The 22,396-nt window shown below is 38.6% G+C and overlaps 1 protein-coding gene across 2 annotated transcripts in view; it reads right to left on the minus strand.

Annotated features, from left to right (window-relative positions):
• The window catches only part of LOC127855398 (dynein heavy chain domain-containing protein 1-like), a 269,484-nt gene that overhangs the window by 17,212 nt on the left and 229,876 nt on the right, over positions 1-22,396 (minus strand). For both annotated transcript variants that reach the window (XM_052390924.1, XM_052390922.1), the window contains 6 exons: positions 19,651-19,828; positions 18,519-18,643; positions 15,850-15,999; positions 14,793-14,939; positions 12,689-12,858; positions 11,079-11,634 (listed from right to left, as the gene is read on the minus strand). In XM_052390924.1, the coding sequence (XP_052246884.1) occupies positions 11,079-11,634; positions 12,689-12,858; positions 14,793-14,939; positions 15,850-15,999; positions 18,519-18,643; positions 19,651-19,828 (1,326 nt within the window). The remainder of the gene's footprint in view (positions 1-11,078; positions 11,635-12,688; positions 12,859-14,792; positions 14,940-15,849; positions 16,000-18,518; positions 18,644-19,650; positions 19,829-22,396) is intronic.

A 22,396-nucleotide genomic window follows, 5' to 3' on the forward strand; every position in this document is an offset into this window, starting at 1 on the left:
GTAAGTGCACACATAGAATTCAATTACCCAAGTTTATAATTATGAAAATCTGGAACAAAATAAAGCACTAACAGCTATTCATATTTTATATTCTTACAGTTGCTGTTTGAAATGTGAAACTAAATGTTGATGTTTGTTAATAGCATATATTGGTACACAATCATTTGCAAGTTAAAGAAGGATTATATAATTCTGATAGCAAAAAATAAAGCCAGGAGACGCAAAAAGATTGGAAAATTGTCTAAGTGTCCATAAAAGCATCTTCATGGTTTGATTTGGTTCTTGTCAAAAATACCATATAGTAAATGTCTTATACAAGCTTCAGTTTTTCTCAGGTTTATTTAAGAATCATGCAACTTGATATGATTTACAATATTTTAGCAGGAACCTCTTGAAATTGATACAAATCAATCTCTGGCTTATTACCATCACTTACTATATAATGAATATGTAAGAACAATGATTCCTCAATTTGAACTAAAATGACACAATTTCTAATGTCCTCACAGCCACACATTCTGACCTTGTGCTGAAAAGTATGTGTTTTATGGTGTTCTTGGTAATACAGGTTATCTGGCGGTTGATAATCTGCAGAAAAATGTTTCTCATCTAATTATTTATTACGTATGAAGTGTAAAACAGGTATCCACTGGATGTTTTTGCCCTGGGAATGATTGAAGGAGCAAGTCGGCAACAGGGAGATATGTGTAGATGAGAGCATGTGACACTGATGTAAGTAGCAGGCTGCAAGATGAAAGGGAGAATCTACACAGGTAACTTAGGCAACACTGATAGCAATGTGGCTTCCAGGAACAGTAACCGTTCTATGACACTGTTCATTTATATACCATTTTGACACTAGCTGTGAAGGGAAGTGCATGATTTAGCATAACAATGGAGCTGCATCATGCGAAAATGGATCTTATGCCATGTGTGGACAGCCTAGCTCATGACCAGCCTGCGCAAACGTGCCTGTATTTGTTTTTACAGCAATCAACTGGAACAACAAAAACTCAGGATATCTTAGTTGTCACCACCAGAAATTTTTCTATATAGATGACAATAAGGTTAGACTAGCTCAATTGATGGTATTCCATGACATTAATAACCCTATCTGTTGGGCAGATCCTGACATAACTCTAAAACATTAAGCATAAACTGTTCTTATAAGATATATGACATCAATTTATAAAAGAATGGCCTTGATCCGAAAAGGCTCTAAAAACAATGTTCAGAATCAAGATCAAATCTCAAGAGCAGTATTGAAGCCTATCCTGTTGTTGTTTTGTGTATCCTGAAGACCAGGAGTGTGCATTGCTTGGCCTAGTGTACATCATTTGCAGGTAATTGCTTAAAGGAAAGAATTACAGAAAGATAAAATTGCCTGCATTCCTGGAGGGAAATTCTGTGGAAAGGCTTCATTAAGTTCTGAGAGAAGCCCTTGCTTATCTACCTGTTAATACCATCAACCATAATCCAGCTGATTGTCTCCTGAACAGTTGAACATCAGTCATTCAGTCCATCAGAATGCAAGCAAAGTAGAACCCATAAAGTGGCTTAATTGCCACTCTTCCAATTTGCTAAGATCTATATTGCATCCATGAATTTCAAAGTAGAGTGCTCTACTTAAATTATTATTTCTGCATAATAGAAGAATATGACTAAAGATTGATGCAAAATGTAATTTGAAGTATTGATTTGTTTTGTTTAATGTATCTGTTTTTACTCAAAACTATTGTTTAAATGCAGCAGAATATGAACAATAGTTCTAATTAATATTTATAAAAACATAATAGTTGTTAAAATGGCCAAAGTGCAATCCAGGTTCATAAAAAGCATGTTGTTATCATTAAAAGAGTTTTTTTTATCTGCACAATAATAATCAATCAAACACTTTATAGGTATAAAATGTGGTTAGCTCTAATAAAGGTGACAGTAAAAAAGCGATTATTAACTTGAGGAAATCTAAGAAAGAATCAAGAGAGCTTCAACTATACAGGATAGTATAGCATCATTTCTCTAATTATCATTTTATAGATATAATTATCATCATTGTTAATTTCAGATCTTGATCATTGTCGATGGAAATAAAGATCCTGAAGCAAATAGTTGATACTTATTTATGATCAAGACTGTGAAGACGACACCATGCCTGCAGTAAAGTGTCCGTTCCCTGACTGTGCCTACACAACAGCCGATCTAGATCCGGCCATCGTTGCGGCACTCATAACTGCCCACAGCGCCGTACACACATTGGCACCTGCCAAAACAGCCAGAGTAGAGAAAGTCAAGCGTCCTACAGTTACCGCCGCTGGATCCAGCGAGGACTGGGCCTACTTTCTCTCACGCTGGAATGATTATGTTGCTGCCACCAAACTGGATGGTCGAGACAAAGTGATCCAGTTGTTGGAATGTTGTGATGAACCTCTTCGGAGAGACCTAACGAGAACAACAGGTGGCAATCTAACTGACAAATCAGTGGACAATGTATTGGCAGCAATTCGTAAGCTAGCAGTGCGTGAAGAAAACACAATGGTGGCAAGAGTGACACTCCACAACATGAGACAAGATCGCGATGAATCTGTCCGCAACTTTGGTGCACGTCTGAGAGGACAGGCTGACATTTGCAAATTTGTGATTGACTGCAACAATTGTGCCGCCAAAGTTAATTACACTGAAGCAATCATGCGTGATGTTCTCACAAGAGGTGTTGCAGACCCTGACATTCAGCTTGACCTACTTGGTGATAAAAACCAGAACATGTCGCTAGAGGAAGTGTTCCAATTCGTGGAAGCCAAGGAAGCAGGAAAAAGGTCAGCTTCGAGACTTTTAGACTCCCATGCTGTTGGAGCAGCCACCAGTTACATGAAGCAGCAACAGTCCAGCAGAGACACCCAAGAAGCTTGCTCCTACTGTGGCAAACGTGGCCACGGAAAGAAAAGAACTGCACAGGAACGCAAGACTCAGTGCCCAGCTTATGGCCACAGGTGTGCACAATGCAGACGTGAACACCACTTTGAGAGTGTGTGCCGTAGTGTGGACAATCCAAGGCGCCCTTCACACACTCAGCCTAAAAACTTTGACAAGGAAAGTGCTCTGTTTGACGCATTATGTACTGTAGATTCCTCTCAAATACACCATCAGGATGTGAACATTGTGAACAGTAATAAACACAGCATCCCGCTTGATCATCATGTCTATGACAACCTGTCTGACACTTGGATTCGCAGAAGCTCTAAGCCTCAACCATTCGTAAGAGTGTCTATACAGGCTCTTCCAGAGGACTACTTGGCACTTGGCATCAATCTTCCTAAACCGTCTCTAGCTACAGTGATACCGGCTATGGCTGATACCGGATGCCAGAGCTGCCTTGCCGGTCTCAAAGTTGTCCATCACCTTGGGTTACGTGAATCTGACCTAATCCCTGTGACAATGCGCATGCACACAGCGAACAACGATGGCATTAAAATTCTCGGTGCATTATTACTGCGGATGTCGAGCAAGGACTCTAGTGGTCAAGTAGTTGAAACCAGGCAGATGACATATGTTACTGACTCATCGGACAAACTTTTTCTGAGTCGAGAAGCCTGTATCAATCTTGGTATCATCACAGACAACTTTCCGGAAATCCATGCCTCACAACAATACAGTGCAGCAGCATTGAATGGTGAGGACAAAGCTCCATGTGGATGCCCTGCCCGTCAACTTCCGCCAGCTCCACCTAGTACATTACCATGCTCACCGACAGAAGAGAATCGTGTCAAACTTCAACAGTACCTCCTTGAGTTCTACAAAGCCAGCACCTTTAACACATGTGAACATCAAACACTTCGTCTGATGGACAGTCCGCCAATGAAACTTCTGGTAGATCCCAACGCTAAACCAGTTGCTTACCACACACCGGTACCAGTTCCAATCCACTGGCGAGATGCAGTCAAGGCAGGTCTTGACCAAGACGTACGACTTGGCGTCATTGAGCCTGTCCCTATTGGTGAGCCTGTCACTTGGTGCCATCGAATGGTTGTGTGTGCAAAGAAAAGTGGACAGCCAAGACGCACTGTTGATCTGCAGGCCCTTAATGCTCATGCCACACGTGAAACACATCACACACCATCACCTTTTCATCAAGCACGATCAGTCCCCCATGGGAAGAAGAAAACAGTCTTCGATGCATGGAACGGCTATCACAGTGTACCCCTGTGTGAGGAAGACCGCCATCTTACCACATTCATCACTCCCTGGGGAAGATATCGCTACAAAACTGCACCTCAGGGCTACATTGCTTCAGGTGATGGATACACCCGACGCTATGATGAGATTGTTGCAGACATCCCTCACAAAACCAAATGTATTGACGATGCATTGCTATGGGCTGATGATCTCGAGGACAGTTTCTTTCAAGCGGTACACTGGCTAGACATTTGCGGTCGAAATGGCATAACACTGAATCCAGAAAAGTTTGTGTTTGGAGCTGATGTTGTGGAATTTGCAGGATTTGAAATTACACGCAACGATGTAAGACCCTGCCAGAGATACTTACAAGCCATCCTTAACTTCCCCACGCCAAAAGACATTACAGATGTGCGTTCCTGGTTTGGTCTAGTAAACCAGGTATCATATGCTTTCAGCATGGCCGAAAGAATGCTACCCTTTAGGGAACTTTTGAAACCTGGCACTCCATTCAACTGGAATGAACATCTCCAGAACGTCTTCGATGAGTCAAAACTACTGATCGCCAGCGAAATAGAAGAAGGTGTTCGTATCTTTGACCCCAAAAGACCCACATGTCTGGCGACCGACTGGTCAAAAGTGGGTATTGGATTCTGGCTCCTTCAAAAGCACTGCACATGCTCAAAGAAGGAACCCTTCTGTTGCCCATCTGGATGGAAGATCACACTTGTTGGCAGCAGATTCACTCATCCAGCAGAGTCTCGCTATGCGCCGGTTGAGGGTGAAGCTCTTGCCGTCGCAGATTCCCTTGACAAGGCCAGGTACTTTGTCCTAGGCTGCGCAGACCTCATCATTGCTGTTGACCATAAGCCTCTTCTCAAGATATTCACAGACCGATCGCTTGAGGACATCTCTAATACTCGTCTAAGAAACTTGAAAGAGAAAACGCTACGCTACAAGTTCCGTATGGTCCACATCCCAGGTGTCAAACATCGCGCCACTGACTGTCTATCACGTCATCCAATCAGTGATGCAGAAAAGCTGATGTTGCCAGATGATGAGACACATATCAATTCAACCTCTGTGTGTCCAGCTAGCCGCAGTACTCTCATGACTGGTTTGAGAATGCAGGAAGATCAGGAAGACTCCATAGATGAATGCGTCATTGCAGGTGTTGTTTCATCCCTCAATGCTCTCAACCTTCGATCAGTCACCTGGGACAGAGTTCGCACAGCCACAGCTAGCGATACAGACATGCTAGCATTGACCGACATCATCGAATCTGGTATCCCGGAACACCGTCACCAGCTGCCAGAATCGCTCAGAGACTACTTTCAGTACCGTGAAGGTCTATCTACAGTCGATGGCGTCATCCTATACAAAGACCGTATTGTCATACCACCATCACTGAGAGACGAAGTACTTGAGGCTTTGCACGCAGCTCACCAAGGTGTCACCTCCATGGTTGCTAGGGCAGAGACATCAGTATTTTGGCCAGGAATCACACCTGCCATTACGGCTCTTCGTACCAGTTGCCAACAATGCAACCGTAGTGCACCATCAAATCCTAGCGCACCACCAGTACCTCCATTAAGTCCAGAGTATCCATTCCAGTGCTTATGTGCTGACTATTTCAGCTACCAAGGGCATCATTTCCTTGTTGTAGTGGACCGTTATTCCAACTGGCCAATTGTAGAGCAGTCAGCTAATGGAGCCCAAGGACTGATCACATGTCTTAGACGTATCTTTGTGACATATGGAATACCTGATGAACTTGCCTCTGATGGTGGCCCTGAATTCACTGCTGTAGCCACACGTCAATTCCTGAGTGATTGGGGTGTACACCATCGCCTATCCTCCGTAGCCTTCCCACACAGCAACTGTAGGGCCGAAATTGGTGTAAAGACAGTGAAGCGTCTCCTTATGGATAACACAACTTCCACTGGTGACATAAACACAGATGCCTTCCAGCGTGCCATGCTTCAGTACAGAAACACACCAGACAGGGATACCAAACTCTCTCCAGCCATGTGCATATTTGGCCGCCCCATTCGAGACTTCATACCAATTCCACCTGGAAAGTATAAACCTCATGAAACTTGGTTAAGCACATCACTGGCCCGTGAAGAAGCCTTGCGAAACAGGCACATGCGGTGTGCAGAAAAACTGTCAGAGCACACTCAGAGATTACCACCTCTAGCTGTGGGAGACAATGTTCGCCTGCAAAACCAGATTGGACTCTATCCTCGCAAGTGGGACAAGACTGGCGTGGTAATTGAAGTTCGCCAATTTGACCAGTATGTGGTACGACTTGATGGCTCAAGACGGGTAACCCTTCGCAATAGGAAGTTCCTACGAAAGTATGTCCCCGTTCAACTACAACCACGACGGCTGTCCATTGATAGTGACCTAGCACTCAGGCTACCTGCAGCAACAACTGAAAATCCCACAGGACACTCCATCACACCAGCAGTGACCCCAACACATGCAACCAGATCTACGCCGGCTGCAACCAACACCGGGATCCCAACTCACTCTGCTCCTCACCCTACTGCGTCACCCAGTAAGGTAACGCCAAGCAGCAGTGAGACACCCAGCCGAGGTAACCTGCAGCAGAGTCGTCGTCAGCTAGCCTATACTGAGCCTCCGAGTCCTGACAGTCGACCAGTAGACGTTTCCGTGGACACAGGACCAAGTCGTGAGACACCAAACCGCACAACCCCGCCAACGGACCTGTTGTGCCTTCCAGTCAGACGATCAGGAAGAACTAGAACTGCCCCAGAGTGGCAGAAAGACTATGTCATGTGATTGTTGACAAAGACTCATATAGTTGACCACATCAAAGACATTTGCCTTTTCTTGTTGTTAAAAAGTTCTCTTTTTTTTCTCTTACTTTATAAGGGAGTAGACCTGGTGGGCTCCAATGTTCCCAGTACTTTTTGTTATCAGTCTTTGTTTCAACTTCAGTTAAAGTGTAATATTATTTCATATGAACATTTCATACCCAAAGACTTGGGGGGAGATACAGGATAGTATAGCATCATTTCTCTAATTATCATTTTATAGATATAATTATCATCATTGTTAATTTCAGATCTTGATCATTGTCGATGGAAATAAAGATCCTGAAGCAAATAGTTGATACTTATTTAAACTATTAATACTAAAAGCAACAATAAACATAAACCTATCACTGGTCTCATGTCAAATGATGGATACAAATGATATGTATACCATACTTATCTGAATATATTCACAGTGAGCAGGATAATTATTTGATAGTAACAAGAGCTTTATCCAAATATATAAATATACAAAATTGACATTATGTTCAATTTAAGATAATGATCATAACTGCCTAATATCTGAAATGCTTTCTTATTCAAATTTACCAACAAAAATGTTATCAATGTAATTACACACTCAAACCTCCTAAAGATATTGTTTACGTTAATCACTATTGCATATTTTCCCCTAAGCCAGGGATCAAAAATAAAATCTTCCTGCGTATATACTAGAAAGTGTATGAAAAACCTTTAATGTTATGCATGATTGACAGCAACAACAGTGGCATATTATATGCAATCTTGTAGAGCATCAGTCAATGGGAGGCAACTCAGAACAGCCCACTGCCCCCCCCCCCCCCCCCAAAAAAAAAATGGAGCAGAAACATCATACAATGTTATAGTATAATTTATCATTGTTAAAAATAAGCTTAAATAACCACTGCTTAAAATTAAAATAACTCCTTACATACATTGAAAAAAAGAAGAGAAAATGCAAATTCATTTTGCAAAAAATATCAGACCATCAGGGTTGACATTTTATTGCCTTGTCTGATTATACACAAATGTCTGCAAGGAAATTGCTTTAAAGAAGAATAACACACTTGTCATCAAGAAAAGTGCTTTAAAAAAGAACCACACACTTGTCATCAAGGAATTTGCTTTAAAGAAGAACCACACACTTGTCAGCAAGATAATATTGTAAAGAAGAACCACACAATTGTCAGCAAGGAAAGCGCTTTAAAGAAGAACCACACACTTGTCAGCAAGAAAAGTGCTTTAAAGAAGAACCACACACTTGTCAGCAAGAAAAGTGCTTTAAAGAAGAACCACACATTTGTCAGCAAGAAAAGTGCTTTAAAGAAGAACCACACAATTGTCAGCATGAAAAGTGCTTTAAAGAAGAACCACACACTTGTCAGCAAGAAAAGTGCTTTAAAGAAGAACCACAAACTTGTCAGCAAGAAAAGTGCTTTAAAGAGGAACCACACAATTGTCAGCGAGGAAAGCGCTTTAAAGAAGAACCACACAAATGTCAGCAAGAAAAGTGCTTTAAAGAAGAACCACACAATTGTCAGCAAGAAAAGTGCTTTAAAGGAGAACAACAAATTTGTCAGCAAGAAAAGTGCTTTTAAGAAGAACCACACAATTGTCAGCAAGAAAAGTGCTTTAAAGGAGAACAACACAATTGTCAGCAAGAAAAGTGCTTTAAAGAAAAACCACACAATTGTCAGCAAGAAAAGCGCTTTAAAGAAGAACCACACAATTGTCAGCAAGAAAAGTGCTTTAAAGGAGAACAACACACTTGTCAGCAAGAAAAGTGCTTTAAAGAAGAACCACACAATTGTCAGCAAGGAAAGCGCTTTAAAGAAGAACCACACAAATGTCAGCAAGAAAAGTGCTTTAAAGAAGAACCACACACTTGTCAGCAAGAAAAGTGCTTTAAAGGAGAACAACAAATTTGTCAGCAAGAAAAGTGCTTTAAAGAAGAACCACACAATTGTCAGCAAGAAAAGCGCTTTAAAGAAGAACCACACACTTGTCAGCAAAGAAAGTGCTTTAAAGAAGAACCACAAACTTGTCAGCAAGAAAAGTGCTTTAAAGAGGAACCACACAATTGTCAGCGAGGAAAGCGCTTTAAAGAAGAACCACACAAATGTCAGCAAGAAAAGTGCTTTAAAGAAGAACCACACAATTGTCAGCAAGAAAAGTGCTTTAAAGGAGAACAACAAATTTGTCAGCAAGAAAAGTGCTTTTAAGAAGAACCACACAATTGTCAGCAAGAAAAGTGCTTTAAAGGAGAACAACACAATTGTCAGCAAGAAAAGTGCTTTAAAGAAAAACCACACAATTGTCAGCAAGAAAAGCGCTTTAAAGAAGAACCACACAATTGTCAGCAAGAAAAGTGCTTTAAAGGAGAACAACACACTTGTCAGCAAGAAAAGTGCTTTAAAGAAGAACCACACAATTGTCAGCAAGGAAAGCGCTTTAAAGAAGAACCACACAAATGTCAGCAAGAAAAGTGCTTTAAAGAAGAACCACACACTTGTCAGCAAGAAAAGTGCTTTAAAGGAGAACAACAAATTTGTCAGCAAGAAAAGTGCTTTAAAGAAGAACCACACAATTGTCAGCAAGAAAAGCGCTTTAAAGAAGAACCACACACTTGTCAGCAAAGAAAGTGCTTTAAAGAAGAACCACACACTTGTCAGTAAGATAATATTGTAAAGAAGAACTACACAATTGTCAGCAAGACATGTGCTTTAAAGAAGAACAACAAATCAGCAAGGAAAGTGCTTTAGAGAAGATCCACACACTTGTCAGCAAGAAAAGTGCTTTAAAGACGAACCAAACATTTGACAGCAAGGAAAATGCTTTTACCCTTTACCCCATAAGAAGCAAAGTGAAAATGGCTTTTGCAACTAGCATAAAACCAGAACAGCCTGCGAGTATTTAGCAGCCTGTTCAGGTTGTATGATGTTTGCTGCTCATCATAACTAAGAGTTGGAAATGAAGCATTTAAAACTTGAATCTAGTAAGAAAGCTCTTTAACTAAATTTTACAGTCTAAGGGACTACAAATGCTTCAAAATACATATCTAAGAGGTAAAGGGTTAAAGTAGAACCACACAATTGTCAGCAAGGAAAATGCTTTAAAGAAGAACCGCATAATTGTCAACAAGGAAAGTGCTTTAAAGAATAACCACACAATTGTCAGCAAGAAAAGTGCTTTAAAGAATAACCACACAATTGTCAGCAAGAAAAGTGCTTTAAAGAGGAACCACACATTTGTCAGCAAGCAAAATGCTGTAAAGTAGAACCACACATTTGTCAGCAAGAAAAGTGCTTAGAGTTAAAGTAGAACCACACCATTGTCAGCAAGGTAAATGCTGTGAAGAAGAACCACACATTTGACAGCAAGGAAAATGCTCTTAAGTAGAACCACACATTTGTCAGCAAGGATTAAAAAAAAAAGAAGAGCTACACAATTTTCAGGAAGGAAAGTGCTTATAAGAAGAACCACACAATTGTCAGCAAAGAAAGTGCTTTAAAGAAGAACCACACAATTGTCAGCAAAGAAAGTGCTTATAAGAAGAACCACACAATTGTCAGCAAAGAAAGTGCTTTAAAGAAGAACCACACATTTGTCAGCAAGGAAAATTCCTAAAAGAAGAACCACACATTTGTCAGCAAGAAAAGTGCTTTAAAGGAGAACAACAAATTTGTCAGTAAGAAAAGTGCTTTAGAGAAGAACCACACAATTGTCAGCAAGGAAAATGCTTTAAAGATGAACCACGCATTTGTCAGCAAAACAAGTGCTTTAAAGAAGAACCACACATTTGTCAGCAAGAAAAGTGCTTTACAGAAGAATCACACATTTGTCAGCATGAAAATGCTGTAAAGAAGAGCCACACATTTGTCAGCAAGAAAAGTGCTTAAGAGAAGAACCACACATTTGTCCACAAGAAATTTTTTAAAACAAGAACCAGAAACTTGTCAGCAAGGAAAGTGCTTTAAAGAAGAACCACACAATTGTCAGCAAGGAAAATGCTTTAAAAAGAACCACACAATTAAATGCAAGAATAATGATGTACAGAACAACAAGAAATGTGCTACATGTACTGACCTCCACTTTGAACTCTATGCAGTCGATGTCCTTGAACTGTTTCCTGGCATATGTCTGCTTCACGGCCTCCAGGAAGCGGTCAGGTCTGAGGAACACAGACAGGCAATACGTGGCAGGTCTCTCCTCCAGCAGATATGACCTCAGGTACCTCAGCCTCACAGCCAGTTCTCTAAACCAGCCATTCAGACCCATGCCAGTCTGGAAACCCTCACTAGACCACGACGCAGGGACCGTGTTCCTATTGATGGCGTATATGACCTGGTTCAACTCCGGAGAGGGCAGGATCTCACCCCGGGCCTTATGGAGCAGAAGGTTCAAGTCTAGCATGATGGTATCGATGAGTCTCCTGTACCCCTCTGCCTCGTAGTGAAGGAACACGTCCAGAGGCATGTACTGGTTGCGGTCAGTCTCTGGCAGCATGGGCAGGGCCTGAACGAGAGCTATGTACTGGGGGATGAGGGCTTCCCGGGCTATCATCATGCTGCCGTAGTTGGCCGTCACCCGACTGAACAATTCTGGAGCCCCTATCACCTGCACCATGTCCCGTGACAGGATACTGAAATGGCACACAGTTAGATTTTAGAAGGATGTTACTATGATGTTTGTATGATGTTAGCATGATGTAAGTAAGATGTTTGTATGTTGTTAGAATGATTTTTGTATGTATGATGTTTGTATGATGTAAGTATGCACCTTCCCATACTTGACTGGACAGGATACTGAAACGGCACACAGTTTGATTTTAGAACAATGTGAGTATGATGTTAGTAAAATGTTTGTATGTTGTTAGAATGATTTTTGTATGTATGATATAAGTATGCACCTTCCAGTACTTTACTGGACTGGATACTGAAAAGTACACTGTTAGATGTTAGTATGATATTAGTATTATCCCTTTCAACATGTGATGAAAACTAATTAGGTATACCATTTCTGAATGTTAGCAGTATTGCACTTTCAAAAAGGTTTTTGAATGTAAAGGTATGGTTAAATATCACTTATATAGATATGTGAATATATTTACACAATAATTTGTTTTAGATGCAACTGTCCATTAACAACAAAGTTGATATTTTGTTACTTGCAAAGCAACAGTTTCAACATTACCCATCTGAACTAAATTTAACTTAAGCCAGTCCTAAACTAACTGTCAAAGACGCTATTTATCATGTAAGTACTGATATTTATGGCCATCATATTAGAAGCTGTCCATGAACTAAGCCACACTTTAGTTGTTCATGAACCAATTCAAACTTTGACAAAAAAGTAAGAATTATTGTAACAGCTCCTTAACTAATCACCTGTAAACCATATCAGTTTAGTTTTTCATTTACTTAGCCACACTACAGATGTTCATAAACCAAGTCAGACTTTTACTTAGTTACTCAGAATTACTGAAGGTCACCTTGTTGTTATGGTTATGGTGTCGGCCTAGCGAAAGGGAAGTTATGGGTGTGATACCCACAGTGTGAGCAATCTCTAGATCTTCCTTCAGGACACCCAGTACAGGTTCTACCCAGAAAATGGACTCGAGAGCATTTCCTTAAGCCTAAAGCTAAAATAAAAAGGTTTAAACAGTTAAAACTAAGAAATACTGTAACACTCCTAACCTGCTGACTTCTGCGGTGACCTCAAGGTCAGCTTCGTCAGGGAGACCAAATGTCCTGGCGGCCAGCTCATCAAGGGAGTCCACGGCCCTTTTCAGATTAAATGTGCCCTCATCCATGTGAAGCAGCCTCTTCAGCAGCACAACCAGGCGCTCATCAGTCTTATCAGGCAGCTGTAATGGATTCCATTTGTTTAACCCTTTACCACTTAGAAACGTATTTTGACGCATTTGTAGTCCACTAAAAAGTTAAATTTAATTAAAGACCTTTCTATCTATATTCAAGTTTTAAAGGTTTTATTTGCAACCCTTAGATACTGATGAGCAGCAAAAAAAAAGGATTTTTTTCTAAAAAGGGAGTCTCTTCAAAACCAAATTTCTGTCGAGAAGCAAAAATGTTGTCCCAGATTAGCCATACAGCCTCTAAAGACTCGCAAGCATTTTATAGCTAAGGTGCATGGTGATTTACAATATATGTCCATGTTTGGCGTTACTACAACTGGTATTTAAGTACATCTTTCGAAGCTTACTACCCTTAGTAATAATTATAAATAGAATACATGAAAACAAACATTTGTTGCTTAATATACATACATAATAAAAAGGGTTAGATTTCAACAAGGCAGCTATTTATGTTGCTTTTATGCTGCTTTTTTTCCAGACTGACATAATGCAGCCTGTCTGCAAATTTTACTGCTTACAATGAACACATTGTGTATTATAACCCATTTTTGGCCCTATCACACTGATATAACACTACAACTCCATTACTTGCCATATCCCACTGATATAACACTACAACTCCATTACTTGCCATATCCCACTGATATAACACTACAACTCCATTACTTGCCATTTCACACTGATATAACACTACAACTCCATTACTTGCCATATCCCACTGATATAACACTACAATTCCATTACTTGCCATATCCCACTGATATAACACTACAACTCCATTACTTGCCATATCCCACTGATATAACACTACAACTCCATTACTTGCCATATCCCACTGATATAACACTACAACTCCATTACTTGCCATATCGCACTGATATAACACTACAACTACATTACTTGCTATATCCCACTGATATAACACTACAACTCCATTACTTGCCATATCACACTGATATAACACTATTACTCCATTACTTGCCATATCCCACTGAGATAACATTACAACTCCATTACTTGCCATATCCCACTGATATAACACTACAACTCCATTACTTGCCATATCCCACTGATATAACACTACAACCCACATATCACACTGATATAACACTACAACTCCATCACTTGCCATATCACAATGATATAACACTACAACTCCATTACTTGCCATATCCCACTGATATAACACTACAACTCCATTACTTGCCATATCCCACTGATATAACACTACAACTCCATTACTTGCCATATCCCACTGATATAACACTACAACTCCATTACTTGCCATATCCCACTGATATAACACTACAACTCCATTACTTGCCATATCACACTGATATAACACTACAACTCCATTACTTGCCATATCTCACTGATATAACACTACAACTCCATTACTTGCCGTATCCCACTGATATAACACTACAACTCCATTACTTGCCATATCCCACTGATATAACACTACAACATCATTACTTGCCATATCCCACTGATATAACACTACAACTCTTTTACTTGCCATATCCCACTGATATAACACTACAACTCCATTACTTGCCATATCACACTGATATAACACTACAACTCCATTACTTGCCATATCACTCTGATATAACACTACAACTCCATTACTTGCCATATCACACTGATATAACACTACAACTCCACATAATCACACCAATATAACACTACAACTCCATTACTTGCCATATCCCACTGATATAACACTACAACTCCATTACTTGCCATATCACACTGATATAACACTACAACTCCATTACTTGCCATATCCCACTGATACAACACTACAACTCCACATATCACACTGATATAACACTACAACTCCATTACTTGCCATATCACACTGATATAACACTACAACTCCACATATCACACTGATATAACACTACAACTCCATTACTTACCTGATCAATAGGCAGAGTAGCGTACTTTGCCAAAGTCTCCACAAGGGCCTGTACTGCTACCTTGTCCGTGTTGTCCACACAGTGGTCAGTGTAAACCTGGGCAACCAGACCAGGCATGTTGCCACGAGATGGGCATTTCAGCATCACCTGAAATGAACAAGCATCACATGTGGATACAAAGTAGGTGGCATAATTGTTGTTCATCATAACTAATGACAACAATACATGTCACTGAGCAAAAATGCTAAAAAAGTTGTTAGACACTCTTAAATATCAGGAACACTTTTTAAGCTACAATAATAAAATAAAGTTAATCTTTTTCTCTAACATTTTTCAAACAATTTTTACTCCTTCAATGAAGGAAGAAAGTTTATCACAGAAGTGGAACAATTTAATACAATTTGGAATAACATAGGGGGTAATAACATTACAAACTTAGATGGCGACGTCCATGCTGCTCCAGGTATTTTTTCACTGTTTCGTACACTTATTACTTTTATAAATTTTTAACATGCCGCTCATTTTCTAGCCATATTGGCAGAACGTTATTTAGCGTTTTCATTGTATTAATATTCGCTCTATTACTCCACTTGACTCGCTGCAGAATTTCAGGTCACACAATTTGCAGCGAGTAAAGAGTAAAGAGATAAAGAACAAATATTAATACAAAACAAACCCTAATGACTTTCTTTCTGATATGGCTGAAATGTGAGCATCATTTAAACAATTAAGATGGATATCGCCATCTCGTTTGTCATGTGATTACACCCTCTGATTATAAATTGAAAACTTAAATGGAACTGTTTGGGTTGAAGAATACGTTTTTTGATAACTGCACTTATTTTTTCCTTGTATCCCTTTTCCACGCATTAGCAAAATTAAAATGGCTATACGCAACCAGCATAAAACCAAAACAGCCTGCAAGTAACTTGCAGGTTGCCGTTGTTCAGGTTTAATGCTGTTTGCTACTATCTGTATTTGAGGGTTGGACATGTAGCATTTAAAACTATTTTGTTAGGGACTATAAACTGGTAAAAATGAGTGGCAATGGTTATACCTTTTTAAAGATGTCGACTGCCATTGCGAGGTCTGTCAGGGACCAGTAGTGGTGGGTGTGGAACACACTGTTGCCATAGTAACACTGCTGGAGCAGAAGGGAGTGCAGAAGGGCAAGGGGCATAATCCTGCCCATCTTCTCGTTCGGCGACTGAAATACAACAATGAACAATCAATTGGCAAGCAATAATTCATGTTATTTTTTAGGTCACCCGTTTGGGTGTTTGTCAAGTTTGTGTAAGTGTGCTTGCTTCTCTACTACCATTATTGGTATTAACTACTTAATTTGACTCTTCAGTAACATTTCCAGTAAGCAATACATTTGTATGGAAGTGTTGACGATTTTTTAAAATTAGACACTATGAAGTTTAATTACCGTAAACTTAGATACGTCAATTGTATCAACGACTACCGGTAATAGCACGCGCTTGTAAAATATCATGCCGTATAGTATAAATTACAGTTATACATGTTTGCACTGCATTTTAAATAATTGTAAATTCTTAATTTATTTGACAGAAAGTTACTTCAAGGTTGTACTTTGACCAACGAGCTCAAAAATGAGCATGTAATGTACCGATACACGCTTGTATGAACCTGTAATTAACGCAATAAAAAAAGCAAACTATGAATTATTTGTTTGTTTATATCCGATAGTTGTTGTGAAACACCTTCCATTGTTCGTAAAACTTGTAATTGGGTGCATCACAATTTGAAACATTTAGTATTTGTCACAGTTATTTTACTGAGAAGGGGTAATACCATTGCGGTAGATAATTGAACTGTTAATTGGCACTACCCCTGGTTATTGTCATAACGCTTATGCTATCGGGCGAAACCATTGTTTAATACCGGTTTACAAGGTTATTTACCCAATAACGCAAATGTAATGGTCCATTGCCCTCAGGCATGCACTCGCAATGTTTTATGCTGTTAATCTGGTTGTAAAACCCCATGATCGAAGTGTCATTAGATATCTAAAACAGGTTCGAAATTTGGTAAAATAGCGCTGTAAAATATACTGTCCGAAAACTTAGAGACATAAATAACGGATGAAAACTCGTGTGTCCGAAAATAAAGAGTCACGAAAATAATTATTTTTGCTAAAAAAGGGGGTGTCCGAAAACTTAGAGTGTCCGAAAACATAGAGTAATTACGGTATTTCCCTTTGAAGGTCAAACTTGTTAAACAACATTGAGAGTTTACACATGATTCTCTCTCACACAGAAAGAATGTCCTTTATATTTTAGCCTCTCCAACATTTAATTTAATTTGCAGGACAATTAACTAAGCCAGAAGCATACTGTTTTTAAAGGTTCATATGGAAAGAGTTCAACTTAGACTTTAATTGAAACAGAGAAATTGACATAAAATATATAAGTGTTTAAAAATTGAACCAAAAAATATGAAAAACCTCCAACAATTGACAAACAGAAAAAAACTTGTTGTGAATTATCAGCTCCTTTTATCTTGTTTTACATCCGTTTCTTTTATTATCTTCAGAAATGTACCCATGTGAATTTGTAATGAACTTCCTTTTTTCACTATTGTGAATGTTTTTAAATTAGTTTCCATTTTTTATACTTTAAGTTAAAAATTGTTAGAGGCATTTGTTTAAGAAATAAACAAGAGCTGTCTCCATAGGATGACATATGCCCCCAATATACGCTTTGATAGAAGTTATGAGCATTTTTCGAAACTTAAATGCATGTTTCGAAACCTAAACGCGGACCCTAAGGTCAAGGTCAAAGTCAAAGGGGTCAAAATTTGTAACCGTATGGAAAGGCCTTGTCCATATACACATGCATACCAAATATGAATGTTACATCTGAAGCGAAACCTAAACGCAAAGTGAGACGGATAGATAGTGTGATCACTATATGCCCTCCTTCGGGGGCATAAAAATAAACATGAAACTATGTTACAATACATATGTGCCAAAACATTAATATGTAGAAAAGAAACAGCTTGACACAAGTAAATCAACACTTACTGTCATTTCGGTGTTAAACTCCTAATAGAATGTTAAATGCAAGCATATTTACCATGATATGACATTCAGTCATCTTCTTCCAATAATGTTAAAGTTTGTTTTGATCCCGAGAGTTTAATGTGGGCTATATTTGTGGCAACCAAAATATCACACAATCAAAGTACTACCAGATAGAAGCCTAGCTTCAACATTACCAAATAAAAACTAACTACCTGGTATACTATTTTTGAAATACACTCATATAGATTTTTGACCATCGGTCAAATTAAACGCAGATGCTAACAACATTAAACCCAGTTAAAAATAAAAACACAGTTGAAAACATAAACTTTTACAAAGATGCTAAAAAAATGAAAGTTTGATTATACAAATAAACATGTAAAATTGGGAAATTACTATTATTGTTGTTTTGCTAAAAAATGCTTTAAAATTGAGTATACAAGTGTTTTCAGCATTATACTAACTAAGGATGAACTTTGGGACTTGAACAAAATATTGAGATAATTTATTTTTGTTGGAAACCTTCCATTTGGAATTTTAAGCTCCTATTTGGGAAAAATATATACTTTTTCAATAAGGAATGGGGCAGATTACCGGACGCGACTTGGAATGAAAAGAAAAACACTGACTGTGCCTTTTGCATATGCATGATTTGACTAAAATGTAAATGAGCCTACCTCATCCGGTGAGAGCTGGAAGTTGTTGAGGAGGAATGCCACAGATCTGTAGGACTTCTGCAGTGTGGACTTGAAGTTGCCCGTACTCTCTGCTGTGACCTTGATACCATGCTGTACCAGCACACCTAGACGTGGGCAGAAATCACATGAAACCATTACCACTCAGATACATACTTGGTCTCATTTGTGTTTCCTTGGAAAATCCAATTGAATGAACCCATTTATGCCTAGTGAACTCTCCATCCTTCTAAATTGGATAAATTTATTTCCAAAATAAGGGATGTCTAGTATATTTATTTATATATTTAGAATATTTCTTACAGAAATCCCTTAAAGCAAACAGCGCAGACCCGTCTCATCAGGGTCTACGCTGTTTGCCAAGGCCTTTTTTTCTAGACCATAGGCATAAATGGGTTAAAAACCTTTCTTACTAAATTCAAGTTTTTAAGGCTTCATTTCCAACCCAAAGTTACTGATGAGCAGCAAACAGCATACGACCTCAACAGACTGCGAGTTACCGTACTTTTATTGTTTCTAATAGCGGGAAATAATTAAGTAAACTGCAATGTCTTCAACTGATGATGATTTATTTGGTCATTAAAACATTAGCAACAAGTTTTTGCATAAGTAAAAAAAATATTAGAATCTGCTATGTAAATATTAAAATCCAAATAAAAATTTAATAAAAAACTAAAATGATTTACACAGGAATAGAAAATATATATTTACAATTAAATGTTTTGATTATATAGAGCACATTATAATCTAAGCATAAAGCAAACAACCAGAAGGCAAAGCCTCAGCATACATCGGTAAAAATGAGACTTGAAACACCAAAACATGAAGTATTATATTCATAACAAAATCACTTTAAAATGACATTTAACCCATGTCACAATAATTATGTCAGTAGTTAAAATCCTCAAAATAGTACTCCATTACAAAAAATCAAAAACTCATCCTAAGACTTCTACTTAGATATAAATTAGCAGGGTTACAAAAAACTTTGGCCCCAATAGTAATAGCTAGGCCCTTAAATATTTTGAGAAAATCCTATGTTTTCTCCGCAAAAAATAAAAGAACACATTCATAAATCATTTGTCATAATGCCAGTTAATAGCCTTGCTCGTACCTGGTATAAGCCTGCCAATATCAGACTGGGTGGTGATCCAAAGCCTGAAGGTGTCTGCGACCTTGAACTCTGAGCCCTGGTTGTCCTGGCGCGAGTAGGCCACAAGGGGGCCAGGGTCTTCCTGCACTGTGGAGCCGTCGGACTCCTGTGGCTGTAGCCACTTGGTGTACACTATGTCCTAGAAATCGCAATTGGAATATATAAATGACAATTGAAAACTATTACATTAAACCTATTTATTTAAGCTTAATTGCATGGAAAGCTGAATGCTTATTAAAACACTCTCAAGTCCGTTTCCTTGGTAAAACCAGTACTTGGCGCCTTTGGGGAAGATTAACTAACGCTCCCCCAGTGAAGATCAAACCCGTGAATTGAATACTATTGTTATATATGGAACAATAATGAGCACAAGATGACATTTGTGTGTAAGAAAACTGATTGGATACTCACAGTTTTACATCAACTGAATTAAGCACAATACCCCTAGACACCAGGAGATAACGGATATGATCTCAGAAACTCAGAATGTTTTTAAATATTGAGTTCTCATCACGCTGCCTAAGACATCAAGTCTTCTCAGAATCATAGTATCTGTCTGTATCTATTGAGAAAAAGGCCTAAATCAGTGGTTTTAAGATAAACAAAATGTTTAAACAAGAGGGCCATGATGGCCCTGAATCGCTCACCTGACTAACCTTGCTTCATGAACTTAAATTTTATTAGACCCATATACAATCCCAAGCCAAATTTCATTAATTAATACATTCTGACAAAATTTCATTAAGACGTGATGAAAACTGTGACCTCTTTCATCTACACAAGGTTTTACTAGAATTTGCCTGGTGACCTAATTTTTGACCCCAGATGACCCATATACGATCCAAAATCAGATATTATCAAGATAAACATTCTGACCATATTTCATTAAGATCATATGAAAACTATGACCTCTATTGTCTTCACAAAGTTTTTCTATGATTTGACCTAGTTTTTGACCCCAGATGACCCTAATACAATCACAACCCAGATTTCATCAAGATTAATATTGTGGCCAAATGTCATAAAGATTTAATGAAAACTGTGACCTCTACTGTCTACAAAAGTTTGTTTTTTTAATCTGACCTAGTTTTTGACCCTAGATGACCCAAAGTCAATCCCAATCCAGATTTTAACAAGACAAACATTCTGACTATATTTCAATAAAATCTGATGAAAACTGTGACCTCTATAGTCTACACAAGGTTTTTCTATTATTTGACCTAGTGCCTAGTTGCTGACCCCAGATGACCCAAATACAATCCAAACAGGGCTCCTCTTGCCCAAAAATTTCTGTGGCCAACATTTTAGCCAAATGGAATTTTGTGTAGCCAAATTTTAGAAACTGTAGCCAAAGTTTTAGCAAAGCATTTGCAGGGGTCAAAGTTGGATATTTTGAAAATCCTGAACTTAAAGCTGGGGGCCAGGGGGCCGCAGGGCCCTCGGTGGGTCCAGGGGACAAGGGGGCCAGAGGCCCCCAGAAGCTTCTGGATTCGACACATTTAAAGGGTGCCTGTACCTGTTCTGGTGATTCTATTTTCTTAAAAAAACAACATACACATATATTTAAAAATCTTCATGTATTTGATAAAGAACACAAAGTTAGTCAAAAGGCAATTCATTCACATGCACCCTCTGTCTGGCATGAACTCGACTGCAGGTGTTGCTTTTGAAGAACCAGATAAAACCTGTAACAGTGGTTACAAATTATATTTTTCACACATACTTTAAAAAAGTCAATAATACATGTTTAATTAATGCAGAATCAAATGTCACCATTTATATTCACAGAATCATGCTGCCAGAAGCCTCCACATACGCATAGGAAAATTGGGTATGGTGGCTTCAGCATGGGTTCCCCTAGTTTTTATCCCAATCGTTGTTTGAATGCTAAATAATTGTATCCTGGTGTGACCCAAATTTGACGATGTAACGGTTACATGAAGCAATATTTAGCAAATAATTTAAGAAATAATGAATGTTTAATAGCACAAAATAATAATTTTAAACTCGGCTGTATTACTTTGAAATGATTCCAAGACAATAATCATCCATTTAATCGATAAAAATAGAACATCGTCGAATTAAGGTGTCGGCGAATTTGGATTACAGTAGGTTGCCCATATTTGTTTTACAAAAAGTAAAAAAAAAAACATTTCTTGCTGCTGGGCTCATATGTTGGGGACAATAAAACATTTTATTTAACTAAAAAAGACCTGTCCCAGTCAGCAAAAATGGCTGTTAAAATTCTTTTCCTGATTTATGCTTTATTCAAAGGTCAAAATGTTTTAAAAGCTCACAATCAATGAATCATACGTTATTAATAAAAAAAAATTGGCAAATTTGCTAGATCTATCTTGCCGATTTTTGATGCAAAACAACCTAAACAGTAAACTTTAGCAACAGAAAATACGACCAAATTCGGGGTGTTAGTTTAAAAAAATAAAAACCCTACCTGGTTGGTCTTGATGGTTCTTATATTCTTTATGTGATAAGGGCCCTCTGCGTGGAGACGCAATGCCTTCTTCCCACAAGACTGATAATTCAGGGTTTTCTTACAAACTTCTCAAACCGCTTTTCCACAAAGCTTCCACTTTTCTCAACCAGTTCACTACCCGCCCGTAGACTACAGCGGGGAATGGCCACCCATTATAAACTCTACGCTGAAGTTTCTTTAGCTACCAACAGGCAAGTATCTCGTTGCCATTTT

Source organism: Dreissena polymorpha, chromosome 13, assembly GCF_020536995.1.
Source record: "Dreissena polymorpha isolate Duluth1 chromosome 13, UMN_Dpol_1.0, whole genome shotgun sequence".
In the NCBI taxonomy this organism is placed as follows: domain Eukaryota; kingdom Metazoa; phylum Mollusca; class Bivalvia; order Myida; family Dreissenidae; genus Dreissena; species Dreissena polymorpha.